This window comes from Pelophylax lessonae (genome assembly GCF_965119305.1).
Source record: "Pelophylax lessonae genome assembly, chromosome: 12".
Lineage (NCBI taxonomy): Eukaryota > Metazoa > Chordata > Amphibia > Anura > Ranidae > Pelophylax > Pelophylax lessonae.
The window spans coordinates 41740240-41752244 of record NC_138779.1 but is presented as its reverse complement, the minus strand read 5'-3'; the positions used below and the strand labels follow the sequence as shown (position 1 = coordinate 41752244).

Here is a 12005-nt window from a genome sequence, read left to right as displayed (position 1 = left end):
ACACACAGTGAAGGGTGATGAGAGGAAGCGGTGCACAGTGAAGGGTAATGAGAGGAAGTGGTGCACAGTGAAGGGTAATGAGAGGAAGTAGTTCACAGTGAAGGGTAATGAGAGGAAGTGGTGCACAGTGAAGGGTGATGAGAGGCAGGGACACACAGTGAAGGGTGATGAGAGGAAGTGGTGCACAGTGAAGGGTAATGAGAGGAAGTGGTGCACAGTGAAGGGTAATGAGAGGCAGGGACACACAGTGAAGGGTGATGAGAGGAAGTGGTGCACAGTGAAGGGTAATGAGAGGAAGTGGTGCACAGTGAAGGGTAATGAGAGGCAGGGACACACAGTGAAGGGTAATGAGAGGAAGTGGTGCACAGTGAAGGGTGATGAGAGGCAGGGACACACAGTGAAGGGTGATGAGAGGAAGCGGTGCACAGTGAAGGGTAATGAGAGGAAGTGGTGCACAGTGAAGGGTAATGAGAGGAAGTAGTTCACAGTGAAGGGTAATGAGAGGAAGTGGTGCACAGTGAAGGGTGATGAGAGGCAGGGACACACAGTGAAGGGTAATTAGAGGAAGTGGTGCACAGTGAAGGGTAATGAGAGGAAGTGGTGCACAGTGAAGGGTAATGAGAGGCAGGGACACACAGTGAAGGGTGATGAGAGGAAGTGGTGCACAGTGAAGGGTAATGAGAGGAAGTGGTGCACAGTGAAGGGTGATGAGAGGCAGGGACACACAGTGAAGGGTGATGAGAGGAAGTGGTGCACAGTGAAGGGTGATGAGAGGAAGTGGTGCACAGTGAAGGGTGATGAGAGGAAGTGGTGCACAGTGAAGGGTGATGAGAGGAAGTGGTGCACAGTGAAGGGTAATGAGAGGAAGTGGTGCACAGTGAAGGGTAATGAGAGGAAGTGGTGCACAGTGAAAGTGGTGCACAGTGAAGGGTAATGAGAGGAAGTGGTGCACAGTGAAGGGTAATGAGAGGAAGTGGTGCACAGTGAAGGGTGATGAGAGGCAGGGACGCACAGTGAAGGGTGATGAGAGGAAGTGGTGCACAGTGAAGGGTAATGAGAGGAAGTGGTGCACAGTGAAAGTGGTGCACAGTGAAGGGTAATGAGAGGAAGTGGTGCACAGTGAAGGGTGATGAGAGGCAGGGACACACAGTGAAGGGTGATGAGAGGAAGTGGTGCACAGTGAAGGGTAATGAGAGGAAGTGGTGCACAGTGAAGGGTGATGAGAGGCAGGGACACACAGTGAAGGGTGATGAGAGGAAGCGGTGCACAGTGAAGGGTAATGAGAGGAAGTGGTGCACAGTGAAGGGTAATGAGAGGAAGTGGTTCACAGTGAAGGGTAATGAGAGGAAGTGGTGCACAGTGAAGGGTGATGAGAGGCAGGGACACACAGTGAAGGGTGATGAGAGGAAGTGGTGCACAGTGAAGGGTAATGAGAGGAAGTGGTGCACAGTGAAGGGTGATGAGAGGCAGGGACACACAGTGAAGGGTAATTAGAGGAAGTGGTGCACAGTGAAGGGTAATGAGAGGAAGTGGTGCACAGTGAAGGGTAATGAGAGGCAGGGACACACAGTGAAGGGTGATGAGAGGAAGTGGTGCACAGTGAAGGGTAATGAGAGGAAGTGGTGCACAGTGAAGGGTGATGAGAGGCAGGGACACACAGTGAAGGGTGATGAGAGGAAGTGGTGCACAGTGAAGGGTGATGAGAGGAAGTGGTGCACAGTGAAGGGTGATGAGAGGAAGTGGTGCACAGTGAAGGGTGATGAGAGGAAGTGGTGCACAGTGAAAGTGGTGCACAGTGAAGGGTAATGAGAGGAAGTGGTGCACAGTGAAGGGTGATGAGAGGCAGGGACACACAGTGAAGGGTGATGAGAGGAAGCGGTGCACAGTGAAGGGTAATGAGAGGAAGTGGTGCACAGTGAAGGGTAATGAGAGGAAGTGGTTCACAGTGAAGGGTAATGAGAGGAAGTGGTGCACAGTGAAGGGTGATGAGAGGCAGGGACACACAGTGAAGGGTGATGAGAGGAAGTGGTGCACAGTGAAGGGTAATGAGAGGAAGTGGTGCACAGTGAAGGGTGATGAGAGGCAGGGACACACAGTGAAGGGTAATTAGAGGAAGTGGTGCACAGTGAAGGGTAATGAGAGGAAGTGGTGCACAGTGAAGGGTAATGAGAGGCAGGGACACACAGTGAAGGTGATGAGAGGAAGTGGTGCACAGTGAAGGGTAATGAGAGGAAGTGGTGCACAGTGAAGGGTGATGAGAGGCAGGGACACACAGTGAAGGGTGATGAGAGGAAGTGGTGCACAGTGAAGGGTGATGAGAGGAAGTGGTGCACAGTGAAGGGTGATGAGAGGAAGTGGTGCACAGTGAAAGTGGTGCACAGTGAAGGGTAATGAGAGGAAGTGGTGCACAGTGAAGGGTAATGAGAGGAAGTGGTGCACAGTGAAGGGTGATGAGAGGCAGGGACGCACAGTGAAGGGTGATGAGAGGAAGTGGTGCACAGTGAAGGGTAATGAGAGGAAGTGGTGCAGTGAAGGGTGATGAGAGGAAGTGGTGCACAGTGAAGGGTAATGAGAGGAAGTGGTGCACAGTGAAGGGTAATGAGAGGAAGTGGTGCACAGTGAAGGGTGATGAGAGGCAGGGACACACAGTGAAGGGTGATGAGAGGAAGTGGTGCACAGTGAAGGGTAATGAGAGGAAGTGGTGCACAGTGAAAGTGGTGCACAGTGAAGGGTAATGAGAGGAAGTGGTGCACAGTGAAGGGTGATGAGAGGCAGGGACACACAGTGAAGGGTGATGAGAGGAAGTGGTGCACAGTGAAGGGTAATGAGAGGAAGTGGTGCACAGTGAAGGGTGATGAGAGGCAGGGACACACAGTGAAGGGTAATTAGAGGAAGTGGTGCACAGTGAAGGGTAATGAGAGGAAGTGGTGCACAGTGAAGGGTAATGAGAGGCAGGGACACACAGTGAAGGGTGATGAGAGGAAGTGGTGCACAGTGAAGGGTGATGAGAGGCAGGGACACACAGTGAAGGGTGATGAGAGGAAGTGGTGCACAGTGAAGGGTGATGAGAGGAAGTGGTGCACAGTGAAGGGTGATGAGAGGAAGTGGTGCACAGTGAAGGGTGATGAGAGGAAGTGGTGCACAGTGAAAGTGGTGCACAGTGAAGGGTAATGAGAGGAAGTGGTGCACAGTGAAGGGTGATGAGAGGCAGGAACACACAGTGAAGGGTGATGAGAGGAAGCGGTGCACAGTGAAGGGTAATGAGAGGAAGTGGTGCACAGTGAAGGGTAATGAGAGGAAGTAGTTCACAGTGAAGGGTAATGAGAGGAAGTGGTGCACAGTGAAGGGTGATGAGAGGCAGGGACACACAGTGAAGGGTGATGAGAGGAAGTGGTGCACAGTGAAGGGTAATGAGAGGAAGTGGTGCACAGTGAAGGGTAATGAGAGGCAGGGACACACAGTGAAGGGTGATGAGAGGAAGTGGTGCACAGTGAAGGGTAATGAGAGGAAGTGGTGCACAGTGAAGGGTAATGAGAGGCAGGGACACACAGTGAAGGGTGATGAGAGGAAGTGGTGCACAGTGAAGGGTAATGAGAGGAAGTGGTGCACAGTGAAGGGTGATGAGAGGCAGGGACACACAGTGAAGGGTGATGAGAGGAAGCGGTGCACAGTGAAGGGTAATGAGAGGAAGTGGTGCACAGTGAAGGGTAATGAGAGGAAGTAGTTCACAGTGAAGGGTAATGAGAGGAAGTGGTGCACAGTGAAGGGTGATGAGAGGCAGGGACACACAGTGAAGGGTAATTAGAGGAAGTGGTGCACAGTGAAGGGTAATGAGAGGAAGTGGTGCACAGTGAAGGGTAATGAGAGGCAGGGACACACAGTGAAGGGTGATGAGAGGAAGTGGTGCACAGTGAAGGGTAATGAGAGGAAGTGGTGCACAGTGAAGGGTGATGAGAGGCAGGGACACACAGTGAAGGGTGATGAGAGGAAGTGGTGCACAGTGAAGGGTGATGAGAGGAAGTGGTGCACAGTGAAGGGTGATGAGAGGAAGTGGTGCACAGTGAAGGGTGATGAGAGGAAGTGGTGCACAGTGAAGGGTAATGAGAGGAAGTGGTGCACAGTGAAGGGTAATGAGAGGAAGTGGTGCACAGTGAAGGGTGATGAGAGGCAGGGACGCACAGTGAAGGGTGATGAGAGGAAGTGGTGCACAGTGAAGGGTGATGAGAGGAAGTGGTGCACAGTGAAGGGTAATGAGAGGAAGTGGTGCACAGTGAAGGGTAATGAGAGGCAGGGACACACAGTGAAGGGTGATGAGAGGAAGTGGTGCACAGTGAAGGGTGATGAGAGGCAGGGACACACAGTGAAGGGTGATGAGAGGAAGTGGTGCACAGTGAAGGGTGATGAGAGGAAGTGGTGCACAGTGAAGGGTGATGAGAGGAAGTGGTGCACAGTGAAGGGTGATGAGAGGAAGTGGTGCACAGTGAAAGTGGTGCACAGTGAAGGGTAATGAGAGGAAGTGGTGCACAGTGAAGGGTGATGAGAGGCAGGAACACACAGTGAAGGGTGATGAGAGGAAGCGGTGCACAGTGAAGGGTAATGAGAGGAAGTGGTGCACAGTGAAGGGTAATGAGAGGAAGTAGTTCACAGTGAAGGGTAATGAGAGGAAGTGGTGCACAGTGAAGGGTGATGAGAGGCAGGGACACACAGTGAAGGGTGATGAGAGGAAGTGGTGCACAGTGAAGGGTAATGAGAGGAAGTGGTGCACAGTGAAGGGTAATGAGAGGCAGGGACACACAGTGAAGGGTGATGAGAGGAAGTGGTGCACAGTGAAGGGTAATGAGAGGAAGTGGTGCACAGTGAAGGGTAATGAGAGGCAGGGACACACAGTGAAGGGTGATGAGAGGAAGTGGTGCACAGTGAAGGGTAATGAGAGGAAGTGGTGCACAGTGAAGGGTGATGAGAGGCAGGGACACACAGTGAAGGGTGATGAGAGGAAGCGGTGCACAGTGAAGGGTAATGAGAGGAAGTGGTGCACAGTGAAGGGTAATGAGAGGAAGTAGTTCACAGTGAAGGGTAATGAGAGGAAGTGGTGCACAGTGAAGGGTGATGAGAGGCAGGGACACACAGTGAAGGGTAATTAGAGGAAGTGGTGCACAGTGAAGGGTAATGAGAGGAAGTGGTGCACAGTGAAGGGTAATGAGAGGCAGGGACACACAGTGAAGGGTGATGAGAGGAAGTGGTGCACAGTGAAGGGTAATGAGAGGAAGTGGTGCACAGTGAAGGGTGATGAGAGGCAGGGACACACAGTGAAGGGTGATGAGAGGAAGTGGTGCACAGTGAAGGGTGATGAGAGGAAGTGGTGCACAGTGAAGGGTGATGAGAGGAAGTGGTGCACAGTGAAGGGTGATGAGAGGAAGTGGTGCACAGTGAAGGGTAATGAGAGGAAGTGGTGCACAGTGAAGGGTAATGAGAGGAAGTGGTGCACAGTGAAGGGTGATGAGAGGCAGGGACGCACAGTGAAGGGTGATGAGAGGAAGTGGTGCACAGTGAAGGGTGATGAGAGGAAGTGGTGCACAGTGAAGGGTAATGAGAGGAAGTGGTGCACAGTGAAGGGTGATGAGAGGCAGGGACGCACAGTGAAGGGTGTTGAGAGGAAGTGGTGCACAGTGAAGGGTAATGAGAGGAAAGGACGCACAGTAAAGTGGGATGAGAAGAAACTGCGCACAGTGAAGGGTGATGAGGGAAAGGGGTGTACAGTGAAGGGTAACGAGGGGAGGGGACACACAGCGAAGGGTGATGAGAGGAAGAGGCCCACTTTGAAGGCATAATGAGGGGAGGGGGCGCACAGTAAAGGGTGATGAGAGGAAGGGGTGCAATTTGAATGCATGATTAGGGGAGAGGGCGCACTTTGAAGGTATGATGAGTAGGGGGACACACAGTGAAGGGTAATGAGGGGAAGGGGCGCACAGTGAAGGGTGATGTGAGGAAGGGGTGTACAATAAAGGGGGATGAGAGGAAGGGGCGTACAATAAAGGGTGATGAGAGGAAGGGGCGTACAATAAAGGGTGATGAGAGGAAGGGGCGTACAATAAAGGGGGATGAGAGGAAGGGGCGTACAATAAAGGGTGATGAGAGGAAGGGGCGTACAATAAAGGGGGATGAGAGGAAGGGGCGTACAATAAAGGGTGATGAGAGGAAGGGGCGTACAATAAAGGGGGATGAGAGGAAGGGGCGTACAATAAAGGGGGATGAGAGGAAGGGGTGTACAATAGTAGGCGATGAGAGGAATGGGTGTACAGTTAAGGGTGATATGTGAAAGGGGTGCACACTGAAGGGTGATGAAGGGAAGGGACACACAGTAAAGGTGTGATGAGAAGGGGCACACAGTGAAGGGTGATAAAAGGAAGGGGCAAGGGTGATGAGGGGAATGAGTGCACAGTTAAGGGTGATGTGTGATTAGAGGAAGGGGCACACAATGAAGGGTGATGACTAGAATGGGCAAGGGTGATGTGGGGAATGGGTGCACAGGCAAGGGTGATAAATTATTAGAGCAGCTATTCTCAACTAGGGTTCTTCCAGCAGTTGCTAGGGGTTCCTTGAGCAATGATCTCTGTACAACACTGCAGAATGTGTCAGTGCTACATAAATGTATAATAATAGTATGTGACTGTGGTGGGGACGTTAGATAGTTGTGTAGAAACTGACGTGAACAGTTTTATGTACTTAGTACAGTAGTTTGAAATGCATGTACTTTTTAAGCAAATCTGTATTTTTCTGTATTAGGAGACTTAAAAGGTCGTGCTGAAATTCAGTCCCAAAGCTCGTTGGTTATATTTAATACCAGCCGGACTGACAGTGGAACGTATCGCTGCGAAGTGGCCGCTGTGGACGACCATAAGAATTTAGCAGAGATTATCATTAATCTCACTGTCAAAGGTAAGCATTGCTGTAACATGCTAAAATACTCCACACTTTGATTCTGTGTTATTTTATGTGTTGCCAGCAACATCTGGCTCTCTGGAGATATCTCAGACAGAACAGATAATGCTAGTCAGTTGTAGCTGCCAGAGGCCGATGATCAGGTTGTCATTTTCAGATGCTAGTCGTCTCATCTAGTTGAATTATTGGTGAATTGTCAGTTTCTGACTGTCCATATTATAGTTGCCAGATGTCAGTGGTCCGGCTTTAGGAACTGTCTCCACACATTGAAGCAGATTTCATATCTGAGATATGTTTCTTTTTACCCAAGCAGAGCGATACCATTTACTGGCCAATTTAAAGAGGCTGTCTCCAAAACAATTTAAAACTTATGCTGATATAATGTTTAGTTATATAGAGGTACAGTACATGTTATCTACAAAACCCTTAACCTGCACCTGTGCCCAGACTATGATTATTAAAGTGGTTGTAAAAGCTGACGGTTTTTTACCTAAATGCATTAGGCCCCTTTCACACTTGTGCGACTTGGGACTGCAAAGTCGCATGACTAGTTGTATCCAATGATTTCCAATGAATTATAAAACCTGATGCACCCTGTGAGGCACGTCCATTCCTAAATAACATAGAAAGTTGCAAAGATTTTCCAATGGGACTTTAAGTGAGGTGCGACATGCCCAATGATGAAATATAAAATGCACGTTTATTGGAACATACAATGTCAGCAAGTAAACACAGACAAAATCAGATTTGTGATGTTATACATAGTATATTATATATTCATGTTAAAGTACAGTATTCTATAGAACAATCCATGGTAGGTATGAAAATGCATCCTGGTAACCCGATGCGTTTCGTCAACAGCCGTTCACTTCCACAGGGGTTGATGCGATACATAATTTTTAAGAAATAAAACAGTTTGTGGCATGTAATAAAAATAGTGGATAATGTTATACTAATGAAAAACACTAAGGGGCCACCAAGGGGCCCATACTTACAAATCTGTTAACCATTTACTGCATATCGACCTATATTTACGTCGGCAGACTTTGCGGGGGTATACCACCGGGAGCCCCGAGCACCCAGCCGGCACGTCCGCCGGCTGGATGGAGTCCCGATGAATGCCGGAAACAGCTTTGATCGGGTCTCCGATGACGTAACACGGAGGTGGCGTCCATGACGTCACTTCCGGGTTACTGTGCTGCAAAAAGCGGCAAATTTAAAAACGGCTGTATGCAAAAACGCAGTTTTTGGCGTTTTGCATACAGGGAAGTGTAGTGGAGGGGTCTGGGGTCTTTTAGACCCTCGATCCCTCCATAAAAAGTACCTGTCACTACATATTGGTGTGACAAGGGATGTTTACATTGCTTGTGACAGCAATAAAAGTGATCAGATTTTTATTTTTAAAAACCTGTAATAAAGTTTAAAAAAAATAAAATGGGAAAAAAAAAAATTTAGCCGCCCCCGTCACCGTTAGCTCGCGCACAAAAAAAAAACATATACAGAAGTCGAGCCGCGAATGAAATCGCTGTTCAAACCACACATGTGAGGTATCGCCGCGATCGCCAGAGCGTGGGCAATAATTAAAAAAAAAAAGAGCCACACTCTAACTCTAAACTGGTAACCGTTAAATTTAAAGCGTCGTCTATTGAGCTCTCTATTGACCGTAGCTTGTCGCCATCCCACGGGGGGGCGCAATTTTAAACCGTAACATGTTGGGTATCTATTTACTCGGTGTGACATCATCTTTCACAATATAGAAAAAAATGGGCTAACTTTACTGTTTAGTATTTTTTAAATGTAGTGAAATGTGATTTTTCTAAATTTTTCCAAAAAAATGGCGTTTTAAAGACCGCTGTGCAAATACCGCGTGACAAAAAATATTGCAATGACCGACATTTTATTCTCCAGAGTCTTTTCTAAAAAAATATATGTAATGTTTGGGAGTTCTAAGTAGTTTTCTAGGAAAAAATACTGGTTTTAACTTGTAAACAAAAAGTGTCCGTAATAGGGCTGGGGCTTAAGTGGTTAAAAAGAAATCGCATGCTCATGTTCCATTGGCTGCCACTAGGAATATCTATCCTGGGAGCTGTGGGCCTGGGGTCCACGAAGGCCCGGCAGGACAAACCGGGACAAACCCAAGCACAAACCAACATAGTGTGGCATCCACGGTGATAGCTATAGGTGACATATCTAAGTATCGGACTCCTTTCTAAAGTGTATATAAGTAGTATTATCAGCAATCAGTACAAGGAGTTTAATACTGTGCAGTAAGTAGGGGTATCAACTAGTAACACTATGAGTGAGCCTGAGTTCAAAAAGTATGTATCTGATGATCAGACCTGTGAAGTCGCGGTGCACAGCGCGCACCGCGTCCTCGGCGCGACATGCACGGACTTCATATCATTGAAGTCAATGCAGGTCGCCCCAAAGTAGTACAGGACCCTTTTTCTAAGTCGGAGCGACTTGTGTCGCTCCTATTAGAACGGGTCCTGTGCTAATCTATGGCAGGCGACCCACGGCGACTTGTCAGGCGACCAAGTCGCTTGACAAGTCGCCCCAGTGTGAACTGGCTCTTACTGACCTCACTAGCTGCATGTGAAGCAGATAATTCTCAAAGAACATAATAAAGTCAGTTTATGGGCTCATTCACACCATTTGCACTGGGATGCGCTGAGCTGCGTTGCCAAGCGGAGTCCTGACACAAAGACAAGGCAATTTCACAGTTCACACCACTGTGTTGCATGCAGTACTTTTTTTTTCCAGTGCAGCGTGCTGCAGCAGAAACCTGCATCCCAACACTGCTGTGTAAAAGAATTTAATGAAATGTCAACTGGTGACATTTCCATAAAATTCTAACAGAAAAAAGGGAAACGGTGCAATGCATCAGGATTGGTGCTTCAGCACTGTGTCCTGTCAGTGCACACCTGCGTCTGTGCATTCAACACTGCTGCTTGTGCAAATCAGCCCTAAAATAGCTTGGAAACATTTGCTGTGTGTTTGTTAGAGGGCTGCCATGATCTGATAAACATTTGCTGTGTGTTTACATTAGAGGGCTTGCAGGCTGCTTTGTTCTATTGAAATAGAAAGTAAGAGGAAAAGAGCTAAGATTTTAATGCCTGTGTTGTGAAATTTGAAGATGATGATCTCCACAATGTCTAAAGATACAACACAAAGAGGGTTTTAAAACACTTTTTTATTGCTTGTTCAGAATATGTACATTTTTCAGTGCACACAGTTTATGCAGTTTTTAGTTACAGATGAATGTCGGGTTCTTGCTACAAAGCTTCAGCTGTTCTTCATTCAGTGTCAAAGCTTGGCTCAACATTTTTTTTTGCCTCCTGCTCATTCCAGTGAGGTAGATTAATGGTGATGAGCCAGTAAGAATGTGAAGGTTGGACCTGGCAGGAAACTTCAACACTAGCTTTGAATATTAGAACTGCCCAGGAATGGGACTTTATACTGAATGGTGAGATTTTGAGGTCTTCTTAGTGTTGGGGCACTGAATAGTAAGACTTATTAGATCTTCCTACTGTGGTGGTACTGAATGGCAAGACTTTTCAGGTCTTCATAGTATAGGGCAGGGATCCTCGAACTACGGCCCTCCAGCTGTTGCGGAACTACACATCCCATGAGGCATTGTAAAACTCTGACATTCACAGACATGACTAGGCATGATGGGAATTGTAGTTCCTGAACAACTGGAGGCCATAGTTTGAAGACCCCTGGTATAGGGGCACTAAATGGTGAGACTTCATGTCTTCCTAGTGTGGTGGTGCTCAATGGTGAGACTTTTTCAGGTCGTCTTAGGGTGGGGGCACGGAATGGTGAGACCTTTCATGTCTTCTCAGGGTAGGGGTACTGAATGGTGAGAATTCTCAGGTCGTCTTAGGGTGGGGGCACTGAATAATAAGACTTTTTAGGTCTTTCTACTGTGGGGGCACTGAATGGTGGGACTTTTCAGGTCTTCCTATTGTGAAGGCACTAAATGGTGAGACTTTTTAGGTGTTCCTAGCGTGGGGGCATTGAATGGGGAGTCTTTTCAGGTCTTCCTAGTGTGGTGGCACTGAACGGTGAAACTTTTCAGGTCTTCTCAGTGTGGGAGCGCTGAATGGTGAGACAGATCTTTCTTTTCCTCCACTTATTTTGCTAACTCCTATCTGTCATTTCTAGTAAATCTCTAGCCATTGTTACCGGTATGAAGATGCATGTAATACTTTTTCTGTTTTCTTCCTCAGTAAAACCAGTGACTCCCCAATGCAGAGTGCCCAAGTCTGTTCCAGTGGGAAAGTCTGCCATTCTGTATTGCCAGGAGAATGAGGGTTACCCCAATTCTGTGTATCGATGGTATCACAATAACGACGCAATGCCTGATGACTCGAAAACCAGCCCAAAATTTATCAATTCATCTTTTACTTCAAACCCCAATACTGGAACCTTGGTAAGACTAGTGGTCATCATGTATGAAAAAGTGGCATCCTGGTATAGTGGGGAGATATGTGGGGTGGGAAAATATTCAGATAAGCAGGTATGATTATGTCACAGTGTCTGATCTTGGCCTTTTTATATAATTAGGAATAGCAAGGTATAATATGTGTGAGGCAGCCAAATACATTTGATAATCCATAATTACCCTCTGCACTCATTTGTGTATTCTTCTTGATCTTTTCTTCCTTAGGCCCCTTTCATACTTGTTTGACCTGAAAGTGGCGTGACTTTGACGTGACTTGAAGCAATGCCTGTGTAATCTTGGAGTCTGTGGAGCTCAAGTCGCATCAAAGTCAGACTAAAGTAGTACAGGGACTACTTTGAAGTTGCTGTGACTTGAAGTCTTTCAGATAAGAATGGTACTTATTGGAAATCATGGGGTACGACTTCTCATGCAACTTTGCAGTCCCTATTCTCAGGACAAGTCACACAAGTGTGAACAGGGACTTAAATTTAAGCATGTGTAATTACTATGCTGTGAAAACCAAATTATAGATCAATCAATGCAGTCTTTAAAATCAAAACAACAACTGGACAAAATGTTCTTCCAATTCCACGAAGTTTAAAAGTGCTGCTATTGT

The 12005-nt window shown here is 47.5% G+C and overlaps 1 protein-coding gene across 1 annotated transcript in view; it reads left to right on the top strand.

Moving 5' to 3' along the window:
- JAM3 (junctional adhesion molecule 3) overlaps nt 1-12005 on the top strand; it is a 94439-nt gene that overhangs the window by 64146 nt on the left and 18288 nt on the right. The window contains exons 4-5 of the mRNA XM_082273499.1: nt 6784-6936; nt 11175-11377. Of these exons, the coding sequence (XP_082129625.1) occupies nt 6784-6936; nt 11175-11377 (356 nt within the window). The remainder of the gene's footprint in view (nt 1-6783; nt 6937-11174; nt 11378-12005) is intronic.